Source organism: Lasioglossum baleicum, chromosome 13, assembly GCF_051020765.1.
Source record: "Lasioglossum baleicum chromosome 13, iyLasBale1, whole genome shotgun sequence".
Taxonomy (NCBI): domain Eukaryota; kingdom Metazoa; phylum Arthropoda; class Insecta; order Hymenoptera; family Halictidae; genus Lasioglossum; species Lasioglossum baleicum.
The window spans coordinates 11,821,496-11,843,888 of NC_134941.1; the positions used below are offsets into that span (position 1 = coordinate 11,821,496).

Consider the following 22,393-nt stretch of genomic DNA (forward strand, 5'->3'; position numbering starts at 1 on the left):
AATAGAAGAAATTACATTACTTAATACTTTATTGTACTTTATACAGGATTTATTGCGATGCGTATTATAATACATTTTCATTTCGAAAACTAAACTTGTCTAATTTCTTTCTCCGTTGAACGATTTACAATTCAGCAAGTTTCTTCTCTTTAAATGTAAGGGAGTTGTTATAAAAAATACAAAATAATTTTCTTAGTAAAGTGTAATATTTGTTTTCATAAAATTAACATACATCTGAGATATTCTATTATTCCACAAATATAAATTTTTCTCGTAATGATTTGAAATTACAGTGTCTGTGGAGACAGTAAAAAATGTATACGTCATATCATGTACACGTCAAAATCATATGTGACACAGATGCGAAGGAATTTTATAAAATGTAGAATACCTTTATAAAATTACTTCTGGATAAATGCTATAACACGTCATTATTTTAAACTAATTCAATATTAATACTTACTTCCTACACAAGACGGTAATTATATCGCTATAATTACACTTTAGGTGTTCTCAGATCGTCAATGTTACACAAATGAACGAATGACGTAAAACGAAACAATAACGAAGGTATTTACTTATATGTATTGTGCATTCTAAGATAATGTATCATTCAATACGCTGCATACTGACTGATGAAATCGGTTTTTGGACATGCAGTACAGTACGAAAAGGAGCTCATGAATTCAACATAACAATTAGTCTTATTTTCATTGCAGTAATTTCACATATCTAAAGAAATATTATTTGAAAACGTTCTTTCCACAATCTTATAATCAATGTTTCATATAACATTTACTTTCAAATACAAATTATACACTTAAAATCTATGGGAAACGTTTTGCAATAATCTTTCTAATACACAGATATGTTCGTAACATTCGAGACTCAATTTGCCCTGTGTGATGTCGTTTTACAGTTGCTTTGATCACATAAAAAAAGTAATCCGTACCGTAATGGAAACCAAACTTTTGCGATATATTCTAAAGAATATTGTTCGCATCAAGACGTGGCCTTTTGCTACGAACTGTGGTTCCAGAATCGTCTTCAGAGTCACCATTGGCAGATAAAAAGTCGCGTTTCCTATCGGTGTTCTGAAATATTTGATTACAAGGTAAATAATCGGAAATAACGATATGGAAAATGTAATTACAAGAAATATATAAGTATTACTTTTTTGTCCCACTGTTGGTGGAGGTACCTTAATAATATAGTTGTTTTTTCAGTAACTATAACTGCAATATACATAGAAACAATAGTAAATAAACTATATTTGAAAATGATAGCTCATCTCGTTCATCATAAACTAAAAATTCACCTTGTTCGGAAGGATGATCTCTCGTTGGTAGATAAACTGAGGGTTTTTTTACACATGTTCTATTTCCATTGTCCGTGTGAAAATTGGCGAAATTATTTTCATTGTGCGAAGGTAAACCCTTCAGAAACTCGGCGACAGACTGCAAACGAAGAAATTTCGTTACGAACAGATAGGTTAACAAACACATCGGAGATCTTGACATTTTTAATGAAATGTACATATAATCAAGTCTAAAACTTCAAGATTCGTTCTTTAAACGTAACACTGTTCGAATGCGAAAAGGAAATCGTTTAATTCGCATGCATTCGTTTTCTTCCAAAATATTTTTCGGATAAACTGTGCATAACCTATAAGATTATTTTGTGTGTCGAGGAGAAATGTCAGAGGACGTGGACAAAGAACGAAGTTTACCATTTCGAAACGATCAAATCACTGCACAAGTTACAACTATAATAAAAAGTTAATTTAAAAAATCATATCCACATCAGAACTACACGTAATATTTGTATACACTCGAAAAATATGTTTAGAATGCTGTAGCTGTAATTAGTACGAAATCAACTACCATCCACACTACAGTCATTTCTTTTAACCACCGAATCGAAAATATCTAGACTCTATTCCACCCACTCCTACCGAGTACTCTTACAAAAGTAAGTCAAGTTCATTTTCTAGTATATATACTATCGTCAATTATTTTTAAATCGCAAACGATCTACCATAAAGTGCATTTTTTCAGCTTCAATTTCAGCTCTTAGAAATCAAAAAATATCAACAGGAATTTTTTATTTGAGTATGAATGATTCCTGCCGCTTTCCTATAGGACACTGTGCAAAATCCAGCAAGAATCATTTGTTTCATTTAAATGTCCGTACAGCGCCATTCCACGTAATGGCGAAACGCTCAAACTGTGACTCAAATTAGTCTCGGTTTCCTCCGATGGATGGCTTCGTACACTATTAAAATGGAGATTCATATTGCCGACATCTTGGTAATAGAGAAATTCTACATTATCGATAGACAGCAATCATTTCAGAAATCAATCGCAAGTTGCGATTGAAGAACTTCTGATTCATGCCACCACTGCTACACCGACGAGATACGTGGTAGTAGTTTGTAGTTTGATGGAAACGAACGGCGTAAACAAAGCCACGTTTGGCGTTCCCGAATGTAAACATAACCTCTACATGTAATTTGCAACTGGGAAATACACGACAAAAGTACAGAAACGAAATTGGTTTATTTATTGTTTGCAAGCCGATAAAATGTATAAAAAGAAGTGGAAGAATCTGCGAGAAATTGATGATGCGTTTGAACTCGAACCGGAAATTGTTCGCAGAACACAGTGTTCTGGCCGAGTTAATTTTGTACACTTGGCATTCGATTGCCATGCGGAGTACCTTGTTGCGATAGACGCAACAGGATACTTATATTATATCGATTTAAATAACACACCGTCGTATCAAAAGTTAGGTAATATTGGACAAGCAACATTAGCGGCATTTAATCCTGTTAATAAATTCGAGATATTAGTTGGCCTTACTACGGCTGATATAAAAATTCTAAGGGTGAATGCAAACGTTGCGCAGTTTTGTTTACTGATCGCTCACAAATTACCACCTACGCATATCTCCTTTTTCAAACAATATTGCTTAACTTGTTCGCGCAAAGAAGTTATAATCTGGTGCCTGCGTTCTTGTAGCAAGGTTCAACAGTTAAGAGTCAACACAAAGAACGTTATAATAAGGAAAGCAAGCTTCACGAGCTTAGGACATATTGTTGTGTTATACGACAATGACACCCTGCAGGCATGGAATTTCAATGAATTGGAAAACGATGTTAAAATCGATGCGAAAACATTTGGTATTAGAAATATTAAAAACTTCATTTTCACGCAAAACGGGAGAGCGATGATCATAGCTGGCGCTCAAAATAAGATGATTATTCTGAGCACAGGTGAATGGAATTTACTCAAGACTTTACTCTTGCCGGATAATATTATTGGCGTAAAGCAAATGGCGTTTATACCGTCACCTTTGGATGGTGGAGCGAATAATGTACTAGCTTGCATCTCATCCAGTTGCACTCTTCATTTTTTCGATCTGACTCGATCTTGTATCGTCCACGCTTTGCAGTTTAAGAAGCCTATTAAAAAGATTGCAGTCTCTGCGGATGGCAGATTTATAGCGATAATAGACATAGAGGGACATGTACAATTGACGATGACCGAGAAACTATACTCGGAAAAACGTAAGCCTACAGAAAAGTTAAGAGAATCGTGTAGACCGGTAGCCCATGGTGTACCGGATCACTTGCAATGTATTAGGCAGCTCATGAAACAAGAATTGCGTCTAGAAAGACTGATACCGATCTTGAAAGAATTCGGCGAATATTCCGAAAAATATCGACTACTAATATGGTCGACTATTTTAAAATTACCGGGCAATAAGAGCGCATATTGTACTTTGGCTAACGAAGCTGCGAACCTACATTTTTCAGCAGAGTCTCTAAAATGTTATCCGTTAGCGAGCAGAAGCAAACAGATACTGTTGACCACAACAATGAATTGCTTGATTCAATGGTCCTCTTTACTGTCGCAGTGCTCATTTTTGCCCAAACTTGTGTTTCCATTTCTTATGGTTTCCCAGGTGAGGGAGCTTGTTTCTGCGATGAAACAAATAATACAGAAAGTTCTATCGTATTTTAAACGAGCAGGTGTTTTTGCTTGTAAATCAAAAACAAGTTGTTACAAATAATGGAAATTATATTTCTTCTTTAAAATACGACAGAAGCTTTCCCTCCAACCTAACATGTATATTTTACATTACAACTTGTTCATTATTTTTGCAGAAGGATCCCCTTCGTGGATTCGAACTCATTGTCAGTATATTGTTAAATTATTGCCAAAAATGGTTTGAATATCACCCTCTGCCACCATTGAATGTGTTAGGCATAATAGAGAATATCCTTCTACAAGCAGATCCAGCTTTGTTAAATATATTTTGCGAGAGAGGAGTAACGTCCAGCGAATACGCGTGGCCACTTTTAATGACTGCGATGAGCGAAATTCTGTCTGGTCCCGAGTGGCTGATTTTATGGGATCATTTGATATCGTATAAAAAACCGTCGCTCCTTCTGATGAGCGTTGTCGCGTACAGCATTTGTTCACGAGACGTTATAATTTCCTCGTTACACACCCCAGAACAATTTAAGCGGTACTATACTAGTCAAGGCCATATCAGCGCGAAAGAGATAATCAAGCTTGCTCAAAGACTCGATAAAGACATACCGTTAAGAGCACATCCTAGTCGTTATCTCCGGTAAGAGAAACTAATTGCCGTTCTAAGTGTCACGTAAAGACTGCTTGTTCTTTTTTTACAGAAATGAATTAATCACATTATCCCCGAATGGTCCGTATTTACCATTCATGCTACACGACTTTCCAAAATTCTTGACCGATGAAATGTCTGTACTCGAGTTGGAGAAAATGAAGGAGAAAGAACGAATTGCACAGGAACATAATCGCAAAGCTGCAGAAATCGCGGAACAGAAAAGACTGAAACAAGAAACGAATGCGTTTATGGAACAAATTAATCGAGCAAGGCTTACCGGTGAGTGATTCTAAAACGATTAATGGTAATCATTTCTAAAATGACTTTGCAATTTTTAGAGGTGGAAAGATGCATCAAAGAACAGTTCTCTGATGAGGATTGGAGACTCGGAAGTATACCACACGTGCATAAATCAGAAATGCAATACAACATTCCAGAATTGGAGATAGCAGCGGTTTCGAGCGACGAGTGCGTTTTAGATTCCAGTAGTAACAAATCAAAACATCATGAACGACTGCAACAGGATGTAGAGAATTTGGAGTACGAAGTATACAGCCTTTTAAACTCTTTGAGATCACAGAAATCAAAATTGGAAGATACTTGATGCTTTCTGTGTTGCAATGTGACAAGCATCATCAGGTAGTATCATCTGTATAAATTGATTGCTAAATCTTTCTATGATATTTATGATTTGTAAATACTATATGAAGCGTCTTTTGTACAAGAGATTAAAACAGTCTCACATTTTTTTATGGATATATACAAAAATATTTGTCTGTATTTATAACTTGCCGCAGCAGTAAGAATAATAATGTGTACAATTTATCATTTTTAGATTGTAGATTGTGCTTCTCACATTACCCAAAAGGGGACTAGTCATACTGAATAAACGAATGGACTGGCGCTTTGAGTTTCTCCCTTCCTTTTAATCCAACCAACTCAATTATTACTAAACATTCTATCACTGTGGCTTCTGCGAATTCTAACAATTCTATAGCAGCAGCCATAGTACCTGAAATCGAATGGTTAAATAAATATTTGTATACTCAGTTTGTCTATACAATGCTCCCAGCAATAGTCTGCTCACCTCCTGTTGCCAGCAGATCATCCACGATCAACACGCGTGCTCCTTTCGGTATAAGATCCACTTGTACCTCAAACGTTTCCTGTACAAAGAAAATCTGTACACAATACTGCGAACAGCGTTAAGAATAAAGAGATCCAAATTCAGTCCTGACCTCTCCGTATTCAAGAGTGTAACTCTTCTGTCTAACGTTTCCTGGAAGTTTGCCCTTTTTTCGAATCGGTAAGAAAGGTTTCCCTAATTCCAGGGAAATTATAGGGCCGAAGAGAAAACCCCTGGAATCCAAACCTACGACCACGTCAACCTCGAGGAACATGATATGTTCCACTATCAAGTCTCTCATTGCTCTCAATGCTACCACATCGCTGAATGCGCCAAATATATCTCTGAAAATAATTGGTTTCTCAATGAGTGACAATTTGAATAAACTGTACAAACTTCCTCAGCAGCATTGATTTAACGCTAAGTTTACACAGCACCATTTCTTTTATAATATATAGCCAAAGATATAAATTTGTTAAACAATTCCTTGTGGATGCAGCTTCGCAATCTCAATAATCATAAATTATTTAGTAAACCTATTTAGTGTTAAAGAGAATTGTGCAGATTACTAACCGAAATATAAAATCTGGTTTAGGGAAATCAGGATAAGTTCGAATTGCGTTCCGGAGTACTTCGAGCTTTTGGCTCTTATCCATCCTGGGTATCGAAGTCATTATAGCTCAATTAACGGTAATGGTTTCCTACGTGCGACAAAGGAGGAACTGAATTGAAGCAATTTTGTATAATGAACGATTGAAACATGCCAGTTAGGAAGAATAAACGGAAGTAATATTTACATACGCGATTCAAGTTTTGATTCCGAAAACCACGTGTATACCAGTGTATACTGCGGTTGAAAATCACGATACAATGGACATCTCGCGTCAAGAATGTCAAGAATTGTAATCCATTAGATAGCTGAAGGTTATCTCGCTCAAATAACCTGCGATTAGATGATGAATAAGTATATATATTTATGTTGTTGAATATATCGAGTCAAAGTATGACTATAGATTATTCTAATCATTTAGAATCTATATAATCTATGTATCTACCAGATAGTTTGGTTTGGTTTGGTTGCCCAAATTGCCCCTTGCCCCTTGCGTAGGCAACCGATTATCCAAACAACGATTTACGATATTTATTTGAATCATTTATTATATATTCTAAAAGGATTAAAAAATAAAAGGAGAATATAACATACGGTGGAAATAAAACTCGATGGTCCACGTATTCAAGCTTGTAACAACCACCACTATGTATTTTACATCGAAGTTGTTAGCTATTTTTATACGCTGCGATTTTTAGAAAACTATGTACACGAATAATCCTATTTATATAGTATTAATAGTATAGTACAATAGGGGATATTCGTTAAAGCGAGTGTAATAAAGGTGAACGTTAATGAAAATATTTACAGGTTTTACGATATCGTTCGTGTATATAGTACGATTTAGGCACGAGACATTTTACTTAAATTGTAAAAATATATAAGTCAGCTTTCTTAATACGTTAGTAACAAGTTTCTAACTTTATACAATAACTAAAACATTATAAATATATAACTGCTTCGCTAACGATCGGCCGAAGTGTATACTTATTATTGTTAATAGTAGACGCGTATCTGGCACCACGAAATCTGATTTATAACAAATTATACTTTAATAATAAAACCAACGGATTATCTTCTCTTTCTTAGAGATATTACAACGGCAGTGTGGAAAGTGGTCACTTCATACATTAACAGATTACCATAACAATTTCTACCTGTCTCTTCTATATCAACTTCTCGCAAAATAATTCCGCGTAGAACGCAAATTCAGTCATGTTCGCCTTTATACTAGAATTCGCTGATACTTCTACATGGAATTATCGGCTCTGTGACTAGTAGCTCATGGGGTCGGTCCCTCGCAATATAATCAGATACACCTTCGTTCGAGAACTTTAAATAATCAACAAGAATAAGCTGTATTATTTACAAAGCGGTCTTGATCGAACGTCAACCACCATGGTCCAAAATCTAAGGCCATCGTACAATCAAATTCCTACAGTTCACCTGACGAATAAAAACCTGCTGACCATGGATCAGACTTTCGTCGTGGCGAGCAGTTTGATATAATGCGCTTTATGAGTGATCTCGAACTCCTGGGCAGGTAAGAAGCATTGCGTTTGTATTCTGGGATGTCTCACCCTCTTGACAACGCTTCTAGCGAGCAGTACCAGCGCTACCAGAAGCGCGCAGCCAGCCCCGATGATCACCAGAACAATGATCTCGGTGTTCTGTTTGAATCCTTGCACTTCGACGCAATGAAGCCGGTCTCGGTCCATGAAGTTCCTGATAACGTCTTCCTCGTTCACCTCATCAAGACTGGCGCAAACCTTATAGCGACCGGGTAGTAAAACCTCTAGGGTCACGAACGTTAAGCTGCAATTCAGCTTCTGTTTGCGAACCGCGGACTCCGCGTCGAAAACGACGATGGACAATTCGCATTCGGGTAGATTGAACTTTTTCGGTGTAGATAAACTAACGTCCACGTGAAGGAACCCCTGATCCGACACGTTCACGTGGACTCCGGTGATCCTGGTGTCCGTAGATTCTGTAACAGGCGTTTCTTGGTCCTTTTGCAGCTCACGTTTCGTCTCCTTGAGAGTTAGCACGTCGCTGCAACCGAGGCCCAAGGACACCTCGTCGTAGCTGCCTGGGACGAGGATCACCACGCAGTAGCGGTAGTTGTGACCCGGTTGCAGGTTCAGTGAAGCCGGGATAGCCACCGGCAGGGAACAGGGATCCCTCATCATCCGGGAGTCGCAGTGAAGAGAACTGGAGACGGTCTGGACCTCGCTGTCGCCTATGGTCTCGTAGACCATCAAGGTGTCGCAGGTGTAATGTTCGGCGCATATCTCCACGTGCCACAGAAGGTTCACGCCGGCCGATTTGTCGTAGTGGAACTCCTTCAGCGTTAATTGAGTGCCGGTGGGAGGCTCTCTGTTAGTGATGGGAGGCGTTGGCTCGCCGCACAACAGGCTACCGGGAGATACCTGCGTCAGGACACCGTTCTCCAAAGCCGGAGGCGTGGCGCAAACCGCGGAGGATTTGTCCTCCTCGTTTAAACTGGAATTGCTCAACCAGTTGGCGAATTCTAGAAGCGTACAATCGCAGTTTAGAGGATTGTCGGCTAGAGAAAGCTTCTTCAATCGAAGCTTCGACGTAGGCACGTCGCTAGCCACCATCGTGATGTCGTTGTCGTCTAACCGAAGGTCCTGCAGGCTCTTCAGCGGCACTACTAAGTCCGCGGTCAACGATCTGAGGAAGTTGTGGGTCAGGTCCAGTGTCGTCAATTTCTCCAGGTGAGCCAGAGAGGCGCTCGACACCGCGACGATCCGATTGTTCGCCAGATCGAGCCTGGTTAGGGTGGACAGGTACTTGAAGGAGTCATCCTCCAGCACGTCGATCTAAAAATAAGAATAGCAACTGTAATATGTGTATAACGAAGAAACGAGGAATAGCTATGATGTACATTAGTATACAGGGTGGTCCATCGAAATATCTCCTTTAACAAACGTTTTTAATGGTATCACAAGGCGAATGCTTTGCAAATGTTATTCTTTTCCTCAAGGTATTTTTTCAGAGTTTTCAAGGCCATCGATATTCTTTTTCTTATTGACATCAAAACGCGTTTAAACATATTAATAATATCACCAAGAACGTCAATATAGCAGAATATCGCAAAGGAGATATTTAGGTGGCTACATTTAGGTGGACCAGCCTGTATATGTACAGAACAGTTTCTAGAATACCTGATTGTGGCTCAGGCTGAGATACGTCAAGTTTCTCAAGCCTATCAGTGCTCCTTGCGTGATGTTAATCAGCTCGTTTTCCGATACGGTCAAGGTCCGCAATCGCGGCATCTTCGGCAGAAGGTTTGGACCCATTGGACCTAGCAACAGGTTGTTCGACAAGTCGAGTTCCTCCAGGTTCTTCAGACCCCTGAAAGCTGACAACGCCGAGATACTTAAGCGGTTGCCTCTCATCTTCAAGGATCGCAACGAGGGCAACGCGACGAAAGCTTGCGGAGATAGTTGAGACAGCAGATTGTCGCACAGATCCAAGTACGTCAGGTTCGACATCCCCTGGGATAAAGTATATCGTAGGTAGGTTCAAACGTGACTAGTTTCAAACATTTAACGAGAACATCAGAAACTGTCAGCGGTGGTTTATAGTGTCTGTAATTGTACACTAACACGCTTTGTTAGTAAAACAATACGAAAAACAACGGATTACCTTGAACGAGTCGGCTTCTAGGGTCTTCAGTTTGTTCTGAGATAGATCCAGTCGTTCCAGGCCGACTAGGTGCGACAAGGCGACCGTGGGCACGGAGTCTAAGAGATTGTTGGGCAGCCCAAGGGCTTGAAGAGGCCTTGTCAACGCTGTGAACGCGTTCTCGTGGACGCGTCTCAGTTCACCCGTGGAAACTACCAAACCATGAAGAGCGACGCCTTCAAGGAACCGTGCTGGTAGCAAGGAGATGCCCGACACGGTAACATCGAGGAGTGAAATAGTTCCCGGACGACTGGATCTCAGGTGTTTGCTGATGGTCTGCAACGAACAAAGTTTCGATCAGTCCACGCAATTTCGATCGTCGAGATGCTAAGCCTTACATAATAATAATGGACGCTTTAAATAATAATTAAAAATAACCCTCGTGTAATTGTAAGTACCGGGCTTCGCGGTATCAACGGATCGTCTAGGTTTCTCCGCTAATTCCAAGATTAATTAGTCATACCGGATTGCATAACGGGGATCATTTGATTCGCGGAGGTATCGCGAGGCAGGATATTCGACGGAGTAATTGGTAACGGGACATTCAACGCAAAGCAGCCAGCGTGCACGCGAGAGGAGAAAAACGGGCTTCGCACAATGGTCTCTCGGATAATACGAACGACTTGTATTTCATCGGCGGTCTATACGCCCACGCCCGCCTGGCGGGTGGCTAAAAAATCGCTGACCTCGATAGCGTGGCAAAATAATCATAATCGAAGACAAAACGGCCGATCAAACTTATTCACGAGTGCACGATCTACAACGATTAGTCGATATTACTTGTAACAAGGGAGGGTAGACAAACTTGCACCTCATAGACGAATATTTCTCTTCTTCGAGATATACATAACTAAAGCAAAGTATTTCTTTTCTTTTTCCAGATTATGTATCAGGAGTCGGAGGAAGTAGAGAGGATGGGTGCGGAACAAGCGTTCTTTGTCCTCGTTTCTCGATACACCCTGTACAATCCAGACGTGGTCGTTAATTTCATTTAAAGGAGCCCACGTGAGTCACCCGTGTGCATACATATATACATTCAGGACAAAGTGTACCACGTGTGAAAATTACCTGCAGCGTGGTTCTATCACCGGTGCATCGGAGCGTGTGTGGAAAGTCGCAGGAACACTCAACGCCCGCTTTTGTAATATTTGGACACTCCCAAACGGTGTCGGGCGAAGGCGAAGGCGAAGAGGAAGGCAAAGATGCGTGGGACGAGTCTTTAACATTCTCCTCGGCCAGGCTTTTTACAACGTTTGACGAATTATTCACCGGTGCCTCTTCAGCATCGTCTGGAACCAACGTGAGCGTCGGGACGCTCGTAGTCGTCCCGTCGAACGCCTTCTCGTCTTCCGTCGGATCCGTCGTCGCGTCCGTGCACGACGCCAGTGTTATCAACACCAAGGTCAACGAACATCGTGGCGTCCACAGCATCCTGTTGGATTCCAAAATGATCTTAGAATAAATATTCTCTTCTACCAACAGTAGAAGAAGATTCAACGATAATTAATACAGTTGTTCTACATAGATTCAACTATGTAGGATTCCAATATTTAGTCATTTTAGAAGAAGATTCAACAATAATTAATACAGTTGTTCTACATAGATTCAACTATGTAGGATTCCAATATTTAGCCATTTTGGAATGAAGATTCTCTTCTGCTAACAATAGAATAAGATTCAACAATAATTAATACAGTTGTCCTACATAGATTCAACAATGTAGGATTCCAATATTTAGCCATTTTAGAATAAAGATTCTCTTCTACTAACAATAGAAGAAGATTCAACAATAATTAATACTGTTGCCCTACATAGTTGAATTTACACTTATACATAGTTTCAGACATTGTAATAGCAATTCTCGAAAGCCACGAACTGAAGATTGTCCCGTTCAGTCTTGTCACTTTACCACCATCCACCCCACTAACCTAACTTTCGGCCCTTCTACATACCTAAAAATTCACCCGTTCATGGCCCCATAGAAGCAATTTCCCTTAACACATTAGCTACCGGCGATTATCTTCAATACTCTTCTACAAATCAGTTTTCCGTAACTAATCTATTAGTTCCTCGATCGATTCTTCCATAGTTCCAACAGTTCCGTTAACCGCGAAGACAAGAGATACTATCAGTGAACAGAAAATAATTAAAGTTCTTCTTGATGGAACATAATCATCGCAAAGCCGGTAGTTAAAGTGTTAAGAGGAAGAGGGAAACTGCTCGAAACCGATGTCGCATAATAATTACTACAACGAGTTATGGCTGGTCGCGAGGAACGACTTGGAGAAGTTGCTGACGCTCGACCGGAAGATACAAGCCCGGGAACGGACAGAGAAACGGGAAGATGGTTTGAACATGCTGCTTCCCACGTATTTGAGGTACACGATTTATACTTTACGCCTGCGATCGATGGTCACGAGTTAGAAGAATCGATCCGGTCTCGCAGGTATCGGAATCTCGTGAAGAGACTGATAGTCTGTCACGATCAAATGGTGCAAACGCAGAAACGGGACTTGATCAAACGAGTTCTGGACTGCGCGGTTGGTCGGATGCTCGACTACAAGAAACGGATCGTCGATCTGAACTACTCGGACTACCAGTACATAAAACAAAGCATTTCCACGAACCGTGAACACCCGATCCCCTAAGTTCTTCACGGGAAACAATGCAGATTTATATTCGCGAGGATCTTCTTCTTACGATAACCGAATGCGAAACCTGTTCAGGTGGCCCGATGACTTCATGAAGCAACTGAAATACACTCCGGACGATGTAGAGATCTTGGTGTCGGCCAGTGGGAAAGATTTAGTTCAACAGCGGAGAAAACGCTTGGAGGAGATGATGGAGAACGCTTACAAATGCACGTGGTGCACAAATTACGCCAAATTCATGACCAAAAGTAATGTTTTCTTTTTAGCCGTTTTGGGGGATAAAAACGCGAGGAACAAGTTCGCGCCTCCCTTTCAAACGACTAAAAACAAACCGTACGTCATTTTGAAGATGTTCAAAAGAGCTTTCAGTGACGAACAAAATTTTCGAAAGATTTTAGACATGCGAGACCTGATAAGGTACTGCTTCGAACATAATGTATCATACAACTAACAACAACTTCGAGTATTTTCGACACTTCGTGTCTTAAAATAAAGAAAACATTTTGTTAACTTTTGGCCGGGATTTCGGCGAAACTTGTCACTGTGAGGTTGCCGTGTATAGTGATATTTCGAACTAATCGGGTTTCTTGTAGTGCCTGAAAAGGCGCAGGAAGAGAAGACGTCGATAACGAGTAGCGAGGGTGACAGAACATCGGAAGGAGCTGTGCTGAGAGGCCGCAGACGTAGGGTGAAAACGGAGAGCTTGGATACGGTGCCGTCGATCCTCCAGATCTCACCGGAAGAGTTAGCAGCTCGGGAAGCTCGCCTCGCAGCAGAGGAGACCATGAGATCGGCAATCTTGCTCATACAGACCCATGAGAGGGCGAGAATCGCGAGAATGGCTGGAACCGAGCGTCGGCATTCTTTTAACGCGATTTACAGAAATCTACTTAACATTCTCACGCGTTACTTTCGATTAACTTTGCAGAGGAGCGAATGGGCGAGTACAGAAAAAGGTTAGCGCGCGGCGAGATCGTCCCGAAGAAGTTGCCTATGGAAATATTCGAGAGAGCAGCTAGGGTGATACAGAGAGCCTGGTGGAGATACTTGAGAAGGAAGAAACAGAAGAAGAGGATGAACCGATTGGAAGAGCTAATAGGGATGTCGATACCTAGCCGGAAGTCCGACCATATCCTGGCGAAGGATAGAGAGAACTTTCAGAAGAAGCTGGAGCATATACCAGCGTTCGCTAAACGCGTTGAAGAGACGACGCAGGAACACCGGACGAAAGTAATAATGCGGGTCTTTATGCAAAATAAAAATTGTCTGTATCGTTTGCAAGGAATAGAAACCAAACAGAATGTTATTTAATTTAATATACATCTTCAATCTTCAAAATTTTCCTACAATTTTGAATTTCATCTACTCAACTTCGCTATAAATGCATAAAGATCCGCAGTCTATGAAATAATCGTCGTGCGAACGAATACAGAGGAATCAATAACAAATATTATTGAATTCTCACAAGCTATGGAAGATCAGAGGTCCAGGTTTGATGGAGGACATCACGGAAGAGATTCGGGAGTGGTTCATCATCTGGTACAACGAATTAGGTCATTTCGACGCGTATCCCGCGGCCAACGTAGGAGGTACCGTACTTGTTATCACCGAAGAGACCATGACCCCTCAAGAATTCTTAGCCCAGAAGGGGAAGAAGTCCGACGAGAAGGAAAAGGAGCAAGCCAAGAAAACGAAAAAAAAGCAAGAGCCATGGATACGGGAAACGAAGGCATTCACTCTTTTGGACACAGCGAATCAGGACTTCATCGCGGATTGGAGCTTCCGCGACGAGTCGGACGATCCTCAGCAGAAGATTTACGAGGATCTGATCAAGAACAAGCTGTGTCACGAGCTACAGCTGGAGACGAGGAGAATAATCGACGAGCTGATGAGGCTCGAGCTGAAGAGACTGAACCAGGCGTTGAAGAGAGACTGTAAAGCCGATGACAGAGAGGCTGTGATACCTAAAACGAAGTGTGAGTTAATTCGATTTCCTATGTCTCGTTCAGACAGCTGTATTTGAAAAATCTGGGATCAGCCGCTAATTAAGAAGCGCGCGTGCCTCGTTGTCTAATCGCGAGAAATAATCAAATCGCGTTTCATTTAACAAGCGGGAAAGAAGGGCGGAAAATGGAAGAAGGGTAGGAAAGATAAGGGGGACAAGTTCACCGTGGAGGAGAGCTTCAACGAGCTGGTTCAAGCGGACATCATCGCGAAGTATCCGACGACTGCTTTGAAGGATTGGATAGGCGATCTGTCCTATCAGAATTACGAAGCAGCGAGGGAGTTTCGAGACTACGGGCACCGAATAGGCGAGATTAGGCAGGTGGTGATGGAGAATTGCGTTCTTCCGTTAAGCTCGAAAGAGATCCACGAAGTTGCGCCGTTGGTGCGATCGGTCAGCATCTGCGGACTGCCTCGACACGGGAAGACGTTCTTGGTGAACGCGATTTGCTCCGAGGTTAGCGTATCTTTGTATCTTCAATATCTTTATACACGTCTCGAAATTGTTGGAACGTTCTATATCGCACAGGTCGGAGCATTGTTGATTAACATGACGCCGACCGTGCTGGTGGACAAGTACATAGGGCGCAAGAACGAGCGGAAGCTGATGGACATGATCTCGAAAGTGGCTCGCGAGCTCGCTCCCTCCGTGATCTTCATCGACAACGCCGAGAAGGTTTGGGCGAAGAAAGTGCCCGCGGAGGAGCGGTTCATCAAACCGAAACGATTCGCGAAGTATTATTTGAAGTTCGTGAAGAGCATCAAGCGGGGCGATCAGGTATTCGACGAACAATATAATAAGCGTCGTTTGATCGTTAACGGTACCTACTCAGGCGATTGATCCCGGCAGGAGTGTCGTTCTTCTGCTAAATCCTCTCAATATTTTATAAAGGAGGAACGTTGCGTTTGATAAAACACGTTTCGATGATGAAGGCAAACATCGAACGACACGCTGCTAGTAATCGTCGACGTATCGATAATTAATTCGTCTCGATGAAAGCACGTCGATTTTTCGATTTGGTTGTCCGCGAGGAAAGCGGCCGGGTGTTGCAACCGATCGGTGTTGCATTGCCTCTCTCCTAAAGTGGCGAGGAATGTTAAAGTTGGTGATCTGGTAGCGCGCGCCCACTTTATGAAATTCTCGATAATCCTGTTTCGTCTCTTTCTCCGACATGAATGAACCACCTGAATAAGCAGCCGGGTCTGGGTGCCCCCACCTCGGGGCCCCAGCCTCTTTCTCATTCCCAAACGATCGTTCGTGCCTGGTCATCAATGAAACACCTCCTACCAAACGGCCGGGACACGTAGGTGGTAGCGAGTTAACGTAGGATTTAGAGTGTCGATGATTCCGGTCGGATACGGGCGACCATTGGCGTAGAGAGATTTCGACGTAACAATTAATATTCATCGTTGTTTGGCAATTGTCATTGAGAGCTCGGGAGGTGGCACGGTCTGCGATTGGTCCGAAATATTTAGTACGACCTTCTTGCATAGATAAATTATTGGTATCAGCGATGTCTCAGATCTGTGGATTATTAAAGGGTTGCGTGAAATATGTTTATAACGCCTCGTTAACTCCCAAGCACTTAACGATACATTGGATCGACCCGCTATAGGATATCGAAAGGCTCGATCGACGGTGAAACGCGTCCAATAAGAGCCCCCCACGTGATACTTTACAGATCCTATTTCTCACGACCTCCTCGGAGCCATATAAAGCATCAGGACCCTTCGTCAGGGTCCACGACAAGTTCATAATGATTCCTCTCACGGACTACAACACGCTGTACATGTTTTACAAAGATCTGTTGATGAGGTACCACGGCGTCGATCGCGAGATCGACGTCTCCTGCCTGGCCAAGATGTCCGCGGGCATTCCACTGGACGTCATAAAACAATCGGTGGAGAACGTGCTGAACGTTCGCCGTAGGATCACCCTCCGGTTCAACCCACTGAATCCGCGTGAAATCATCGAGGAGCTGATGAAGTACGAGCCGCCCGCGAAGAAGACGTTGGACCAGTTCGCGAAATTCGAGTCGCGAACCCCGCTCGGTAGGAGGAGAGCGAGACTGCTGAGGGCCGAGAAGGCGGTACGCGAGCGAGCCAAGCAGATCAAGCCCAAGAAATGATTCGTAGAAACGTATCGGCCGGTTTTTCACCGGGGCAGACCGTTCCGAAGGCTTTCTGTTCCCGCGAGAACCGTTCACCGAAACCGAGGGAACGGCAGCGACGGAAACTTGTCGGCGAAAACGTGGGACGTGAACGCATTCGGAGACAAGGCTGCGCTTTTCAATCGTGGGGAAAATGTTGAAAACGTGTCGCGCGTTCCCTCGCGTCACCTGTTTGCCAGCCGAGAAAAATCGGAACAGAAATTCAAAGGGAACGAGAACGAGCGGGAACCAGTGTCGAAGACGGCGACCTTTCTTGCAGAGAAAGAGAGAGAGAGAAAGAGAGAGAGATGTCCGTGGAAGAAGCGCGGTCATCGATTGAGCGATTCTTTCTTTCTTTCGTGTCGCGATTCGCCAACGTCCGCGTCCGGACGTGAAACTGGTTTTCGTCTTCGTAGGATGCTAAAAACGATCCACGAAAAAGCGGAGCCAGACGCAGCGAGGAACAGCGGTGAAAAAAACTGAACACGCTTAGATAGATCCTGACCGAATACTTGACTCCGCACTCGTTTCAACCTCCTCCAAATGCTCTGTAGAATTTTGTCGAAAACGATCTAACAAGCTGTAATCGTGGGTACACGAATGAAACTGAGAATAAAACTATGAATGGCTAACACGGTGAATTCATTAAGAAGCTATACGGGCAGCGTTGTGGGTGCTTCGATCTAGGTGAGACAACCCACTAGAATGACGCGATCTTTACGCACGTTCCACTTATTGTTAACGTCGCGCTGTGTTTCGAATGTTGCTAGCTGGGCAAAGTCTAAAAATGTATTTTCTCTTTATGCAAATTCTCATTTTCATCTCCAACTGTATGAAAACGAGGGAAATGTTTCTGTCGTCAAGATATTCGATTCTAACATTTTTAAGCATCAATTGCAGGCTACAGAAGCTAGGCACAAATTGATATTCTTCATTAATATATAATTCATTCTTGCATTCTTCCAATCTTTTTACGTGTTTAAATTGTACCTACGCTGTCCGAGGGTTAATTAAAACTATTAGAGATTGACGCATGGTCCAGAAGAACAACGTGGGAGCTGTTTGATCGCAAGACGGGGGTTTGTAAATCGCTAGAAAGGAGCAAGACAGCATTGGTCTCTAGCGGAGGAGGTGTATCCGGGCACACACGTACCTACGGCAATGTGTGTTCCTGCGGTCCGGGTGTTTGCGGCCCCTGCAGCTTCTCTTCACGCTTGGCACACGCACACGCGGTATGTGGTAGCACTGACGCAGGCGCGGCGACGGGCATTCACGCATCCAACCCACGTTGGTTGCGCGCGGGCACCGCTCGTGAGGGCCAATCGCTCGCTCGCCAAACCGAGAGAGCTGTCACTCGGCCATAGGCGCGGACGCTTGAACTTCTTGGTTCGGTTTAGACGAGAGTAGGCGGGCCGGAGCGTGAACCAACAAACGGAGACGTCGACACCGATGCAAGCAACGCGTTCGCCGGTTGCATCTTCCGGTTTGCTTCGGATCCACGTTCGCCGGTGCGAAAAGTTTCAAACGCGTTGTTCCTTCGCGTCGCACTCGCTCGATGACGATGAAGCTTCGATCGGGATAGTTACCCGTTGTAAACGCGACGAAGAACGACCGTACGACGACGTGGGACTAGCTGATACTGTGCACGAGGCACGCGGTGGGCACTCGTGTCGAGAAAACGTCGCCTCCGCCGTGTCCACGCGGTGGGGACTCCGCCGGTGCGTCCGTCTCTCTGTGTCTCTCGGTTTCCACATAGCATAGCCATGTATGGAACAGGGGACGACGTTCTCTCTCCCGGCCCTTACGCCCACTTGAACCGCGCTGCCATGCCGCTCGGTCTTGCTCCCGCTACCAGCCGTTTCGTTCTCATACTCGTACCTAGTCCCGGAGAGCAGGTATCGTCGCTACGACGCGACGTCACCGTTACAGGTTGCCCGACGACGGCTCGACGACATCGCCACCCGTCAACCCTGCTGTCTCCCCTAGACACGGACAGGGATTCCTCGAGTCGATTCCGGACCGGTCCCATCGCGCTCGTTTCGAATCTAGCGTGCCCCATCAGAAAAACATCGCTGGCGACGCGAGACTCGGAACGTTATACAAATTTTATTCAGTTTACGATACGGACCGTGACTTCTTCGCTATTTTTGAGAGGAAGCCTTTCCGTAAAGGGGCGGACTCGCTTTCAGGAATTACAAGGGTGCAGGATGCGCCTTCTCATTTCTCGATAATGTATGCGATGCGGTTTTTCAGTAGTCAAAAGCGCTAGATAAAAGATAAATCTAGACCGCTGTCTCCTTCAAAAGTCTTACGTTTATAATTTACATGTAGCTGTCGCAGCTTTATGGTTCTGAATAATGTAAATTACGCCTCGTAAATGTAAAAATAGCTTTGTCCAGCGCTTTTGGCTACTGAAAAACCCCATCGCATGCATTATCGAGAAATGAGAAGCTGCATCCAGCACCCTTGCAATCCCGGCAACGAGACTACCCCCGTTTAGTTCTTCATTGCCGTGTTCCAGTGCCAGGAAGACAGACTTGGATTTCGCGAAGTTCGATGAAAGAAATCGAGGATACGGCGTCCTGGAAATGCACACCGTTCAATTAAAAATATTTGTCAAGTCTGTTGCGTTGAATGGCTTGCTATTTCTTGTTTAAAAAATACACCTTATTTCCCACTCTGTGTTACTCTGCATAAACGTTTCACAAGCGGTCTCTGAACGTGGTCGGGGCCCCGTTCGTGTACACAAGGGCGTTCTGGAAGAAGGAGAAAGGATGAGAAAGACAGAGACAGACATCCGAAGGCCTTCGGGATCTTCATGAAACGCTTTTTGATACTGGAAATCGGTCTGTCGTCGTTACGAAATCACGTAAAACCGGGCCTTTACGCCCACGCGGGTACGACTTGGCGTAGCCACGGCGAAAGAAAGTTAAACTTCTTTAACGAGTTGAATGTTTACTACGCGTCGAGGCGAAAAGTAGGACTGGACGACGGGACGTGCTGATAATACCTGTCTCATTTCGCGGTGATTTATTGTTCGAAAAAAAGAAGCTCGAACGAAAAAGCTCGCGTTAATTGAGTCGGGTCGTAATACTTCCGCTACGGGTACTCGGGATGCTGGGAACCTAATTGTAAGCTGAAACGACGGAAGGGGACAGCTCGTTAGTTAGGTGAACAAACAAGAAACGAACGAAAAAAAGTAAACAAGCGTGCTTAAACATCGCAATTCCTTTTTATCGATAGACAGCAAATTCTAACAATTCTACGTGAACTGTAACAAACTGGAATGTTTTTACCGTTTTAAATTGCACCTACGCATTTTCTCAAATCTGCTATCTGTCGATAATTGTCTGTTGTTATTGCTGAGGCGCGTATATTGCAATAACGTACACGTCGAGGCAAACGCATGGTCTCCCGATGCATTTTTCTATCTACGTGCTCTAGCAATCTCCCCGTTTCTCCGCGTCCACCGGAAGTTTCGTAGATTCCAGTCCTCCGCCTCTATAATCGTTGTTCTTACTCAACGATTTACGCGGCTACGCGATTTCGAAAATATCTGAAAGATACGACGATGCTTTAAGATAGAAGGCAGGACGGATTATAGGCGGAAAGATAGATACTCTTTTACGGAAGCACCGATCGAAGATGAGGAATGCCGCTCTCGAATGATAACGATCCCACAAGCCATTGAACCAGGCGGCTTGCATCGACTGGAACAAAAGTAATTTTTGCGGGACGAGAAAGGCCAAGGAGAAGCGGCTCCCCGTGGTCCCCGTGACAGCTTGATCGAGAGGTTCATTGTATACAAATTTCCCGGGAATTTAGTCCGTAAATTCGCGGTTTATGTAACGACTTGAACAACGGTCGAAGATGATGTCTGCATCGATCGAACGCAGTAGTTACTTCAGGCTCTCCGGATGGCTCGATCCTGCTCCTTTTAAGGCTCAAAACAGTCCGGATCGAAAGAAAATGTTTACTCGCGCAGTTCTCAATGTTATTTATACCTGTACAATGTTTTATGAAATATTAAAAATTGAAGAACTCGGGGGCGCGAGGCTGTTTTACATAATATGTTGTAGGATGTTGTGGAATAATTACCAGGAAAGTTTGAAAGAACAAAGTAGAGACTGATACGATTCTGCGAACGGAGGCGGCTGTTCACACGATACTATCGAAAGGGCCGCAAATGCTGGAACAAAAAGCTGCTTCGTCTGAACCGGCTACCGGTCAGCTAGTTGATCGACCTTTACTTGTAACTTCAGGCCAGTAGCTCGCCTTTACGAGCGGATATTTAAAAGGCAAGGTGCACTTGTGATCCCTACAGTAATCTGCAAGGAAACATCCCTAATTGTAAGACAAATAACCCATATATCTCTTTTTATCCTAATGAATTTTCAGCATTTTTAAATACCGTACGTGGAACCCTACCTGAGTGAAAAAGTATTACACAAAATTCCGAACCATATATGGCCTCTTGACCACCATATAAAGTTCCGACAATATTTCTTCCGAAAAATATAAAATTCTTTATTATGCAGTTGAAATGCAGTAACAAAATAATATTAAAATAATATAGTATAATTATTCTAACTGGCATATTATTATGATACGTTAGTTGCGAATGCAGACTGCTCCATCAAGTATATATAATCTCGCACATCGTTCATAAACCTTCGCAAAAACTTGTGGTCCTTCTTTATATTCTGCATTAACTTTTTAATCTCCGCCTCCCTGTAAAACAGTAACGGTTATCCGGTGATCGAATTTTCGATACAGCTTAAAAACAGAATTTATTAACAGACCTCACGGAGCCTAATAAACAATGTACATTGATATCCTCAGAGTCAATCTTTGCGAATGGTTTAATGGCCACTGTTACCCGCAATAAAGTATCTACCTCTTTCGTATGAGAATAAAAGGATACACTGGAAAAAAGGAGAGATTACATGTATATTACATGTAACGTAGAACGCATCAATAAATTGTTTTTATTAATTACCTATCCCGAGCGATCTCCATTACATGTAAATCCTCCAATCGTTGCACTTCAAACATGAAACGTGCGGCTAGCTTTACTTCCTTTGATACATAATCCAACATTGACGTAATATCTTCAACACTCTTATACAAATCGATTAGTTTTATGACATCTATACTTTCTAAAATTATCCGGTGAACCATACTTATTAAATTATCTGCATCGTCTGGTGGAAATAATTTTTAATAGGATTTTGTTATTTGTTTTGTAAAACTATTTATCAAAACACTGTCCTACGAGCTCACCTGCCAGACGAGAAATTATCTTAATATTTTTAATAAATTGGCCACCCGAGATATCGTAATCATCCCCCAAGTATACTACTATCAATAACGAACAGGACATGAATCCTGCTATAAACATTTTCTTCTCAATATTTTCATGGTATATTTCCCAAATAATTTCATTACTAAAAATAAAACGTACAAGAATTATTATACACTTTTTAGAAGA

At 42.6% G+C, this 22,393-nt stretch overlaps 6 protein-coding genes across 16 annotated transcripts in view; 2 read left to right on the forward strand and 4 right to left on the reverse strand.

The window, feature by feature from the left end:
- LOC143215009 (DET1- and DDB1-associated protein 1) lies at positions 1–2,178 on the reverse strand. Of its 2 annotated transcripts, none has more exons than XM_076436679.1 (4): positions 2,038–2,178; positions 1,319–1,457; positions 1,174–1,235; positions 1–1,094 (listed from the first exon to the last, which is right to left on the reverse strand). In XM_076436679.1, exons 1-4 carry the CDS (start codon positions 2,047–2,049, stop codon positions 984–986), a joined length of 324 nt encoding a protein of 107 aa, XP_076292794.1. In that variant the 5' UTR covers positions 2,050–2,178; the 3' UTR covers positions 1–983. The 2 variants fall into 2 exon arrangements, with proteins under 2 accessions (XP_076292794.1, XP_076292795.1); XM_076436680.1 differs by lacking the exon at positions 2,038–2,178 and adding an exon at positions 1,730–1,871 and having other exon boundaries at positions 4–1,094.
- Positions 1,826–6,110, forward strand: LOC143214966 (TBC1 domain family member 31). Its single transcript, XM_076436606.1, has 5 exons — positions 1,826–1,971; positions 2,058–3,966; positions 4,169–4,638; positions 4,700–4,929; positions 4,989–6,110. The coding sequence occupies exons 2-5, from the start codon at positions 2,584–2,586 to the stop codon at positions 5,252–5,254; spliced, it is 2,349 nt and encodes a 782-aa protein (XP_076292721.1). The 5' UTR covers positions 1,826–1,971; positions 2,058–2,583; the 3' UTR covers positions 5,255–6,110.
- Aprt (adenine phosphoribosyltransferase) lies at positions 5,523–6,450 on the reverse strand. Its single transcript, XM_076437583.1, has 4 exons — positions 6,350–6,450; positions 5,889–6,120; positions 5,738–5,843; positions 5,523–5,662 (listed from the first exon to the last, which is right to left on the reverse strand). The coding sequence occupies exons 1-4, from the start codon at positions 6,448–6,450 to the stop codon at positions 5,523–5,525; spliced, it is 579 nt and encodes a 192-aa protein (XP_076293698.1).
- Positions 5,982–11,546, reverse strand: Lrt (Leucine-rich tendon-specific protein). The gene is made up of 6 exons (XM_076436686.1): positions 11,166–11,546; positions 10,059–10,373; positions 9,575–9,907; positions 6,981–9,229; positions 6,350–6,719; positions 5,982–6,120 (listed from the first exon to the last, which is right to left on the reverse strand). The coding sequence occupies exons 1-4, from the start codon at positions 11,526–11,528 to the stop codon at positions 7,862–7,864; spliced, it is 2,379 nt and encodes a 792-aa protein (XP_076292801.1). The 5' UTR covers positions 11,529–11,546; the 3' UTR covers positions 5,982–6,120; positions 6,350–6,719; positions 6,981–7,861.
- Positions 9,776–19,267, forward strand: LOC143215014 (IQ and AAA domain-containing protein 1-like). Its single transcript, XM_076436687.1, has 10 exons — positions 9,776–11,102; positions 11,172–12,475; positions 12,544–12,696; positions 12,824–12,957; positions 13,342–13,602; positions 13,677–13,978; positions 14,217–14,724; positions 14,860–15,209; positions 15,282–15,530; positions 16,435–19,267. The coding sequence occupies exons 2-10, from the start codon at positions 12,327–12,329 to the stop codon at positions 16,879–16,881; spliced, it is 2,553 nt and encodes an 850-aa protein (XP_076292802.1). The 5' UTR covers positions 9,776–11,102; positions 11,172–12,326; the 3' UTR covers positions 16,882–19,267.
- Positions 18,190–22,393, reverse strand: part of LOC143214952 (uncharacterized) — a 10,249-nt gene continuing 6,045 nt past the window's right edge. Inside the window, exons 6-13 of one of the 10 annotated variants that reach the window (XM_076436569.1) lie at positions 22,186–22,349; positions 21,902–22,106; positions 21,705–21,827; positions 21,331–21,633; positions 21,001–21,230; positions 20,293–20,906; positions 19,913–20,038; positions 18,190–19,658 (exon numbers count right to left, since the gene is read on the reverse strand). In XM_076436569.1, coding sequence (XP_076292684.1) covers positions 21,504–21,633; positions 21,705–21,827; positions 21,902–22,106; positions 22,186–22,349 — 622 coding nt within the window. In that variant the 3' untranslated portion in view covers positions 18,190–19,658; positions 19,913–20,038; positions 20,293–20,906; positions 21,001–21,230; positions 21,331–21,503. Of the gene's footprint in view, positions 20,907–21,000; positions 21,231–21,330; positions 21,634–21,704; positions 21,828–21,901; positions 22,107–22,185; positions 22,350–22,393 lie in introns of all 10 variants that reach the window. The other 9 variants (XM_076436568.1, XM_076436566.1, XM_076436564.1 and 6 more) reach the window with 9 other exon arrangements.

Bases quoted from the DNA above. Each gene is read 5' to 3' on its own strand.
- LOC143215009 (XM_076436679.1), bottom strand. The intron at 1,236-1,318 runs GTGAATTTTTAG...TGTATATTGCAG, and splicing joins AGATCATCCTTCCGAACAAG to TTATAGTTACTGAAAAAACA. The intron at 1,095-1,173 runs GTAATACTTATA...CAAATATTTCAG, and splicing joins ACCAACAGTGGGACAAAAAA to AACACCGATAGGAAACGCGA.
- LOC143214966 (XM_076436606.1), top strand. From the start codon at position 2,584: ATGTATAAAAAGAAGTGGAAGAATCTGCGAGAAATTGATGATGCGTTT. The intron at 4,639-4,699 runs GTAAGAGAAACT...CTTTTTTTACAG, and splicing joins CATCCTAGTCGTTATCTCCG to AAATGAATTAATCACATTAT. The intron at 4,930-4,988 runs GTGAGTGATTCT...TGCAATTTTTAG, and splicing joins TAATCGAGCAAGGCTTACCG to AGGTGGAAAGATGCATCAAA.
- Aprt (XM_076437583.1), bottom strand. From the start codon at position 6,450: ATGACTTCGATACCCAGGATGGATAAGAGCCAAAAGCTCGAAGTACTC. The intron at 5,844-5,888 runs GTCAGGACTGAA...CGCTGTTCGCAG, and splicing joins ACACTCTTGAATACGGAGAG to TATTGTGTACAGATTTTCTT. The intron at 5,663-5,737 runs GTGAGCAGACTA...ATTCGATTTCAG, and splicing joins TGATCTGCTGGCAACAGGAG to GTACTATGGCTGCTGCTATA.
- Lrt (XM_076436686.1), bottom strand. From the start codon at position 11,528: ATGCTGTGGACGCCACGATGTTCGTTGACCTTGGTGTTGATAACACTG. The intron at 10,374-11,165 runs GTAATTTTCACA...TGTTCGTTGCAG, and splicing joins GTGATAGAACCACGCTGCAG to ACCATCAGCAAACACCTGAG. The intron at 9,230-9,574 runs GTATTCTAGAAA...TCTTATTTTTAG, and splicing joins TCAGCCTGAGCCACAATCAG to ATCGACGTGCTGGAGGATGA.
- LOC143215014 (XM_076436687.1), top strand. From the start codon at position 12,327: ATGTCGCATAATAATTACTACAACGAGTTATGGCTGGTCGCGAGGAAC. The intron at 12,476-12,543 runs GTACACGATTTA...CCGGTCTCGCAG, and splicing joins CTGCTTCCCACGTATTTGAG to GTATCGGAATCTCGTGAAGA. The intron at 13,979-14,216 runs GTAATAATGCGG...AATTCTCACAAG, and splicing joins CGCAGGAACACCGGACGAAA to CTATGGAAGATCAGAGGTCC.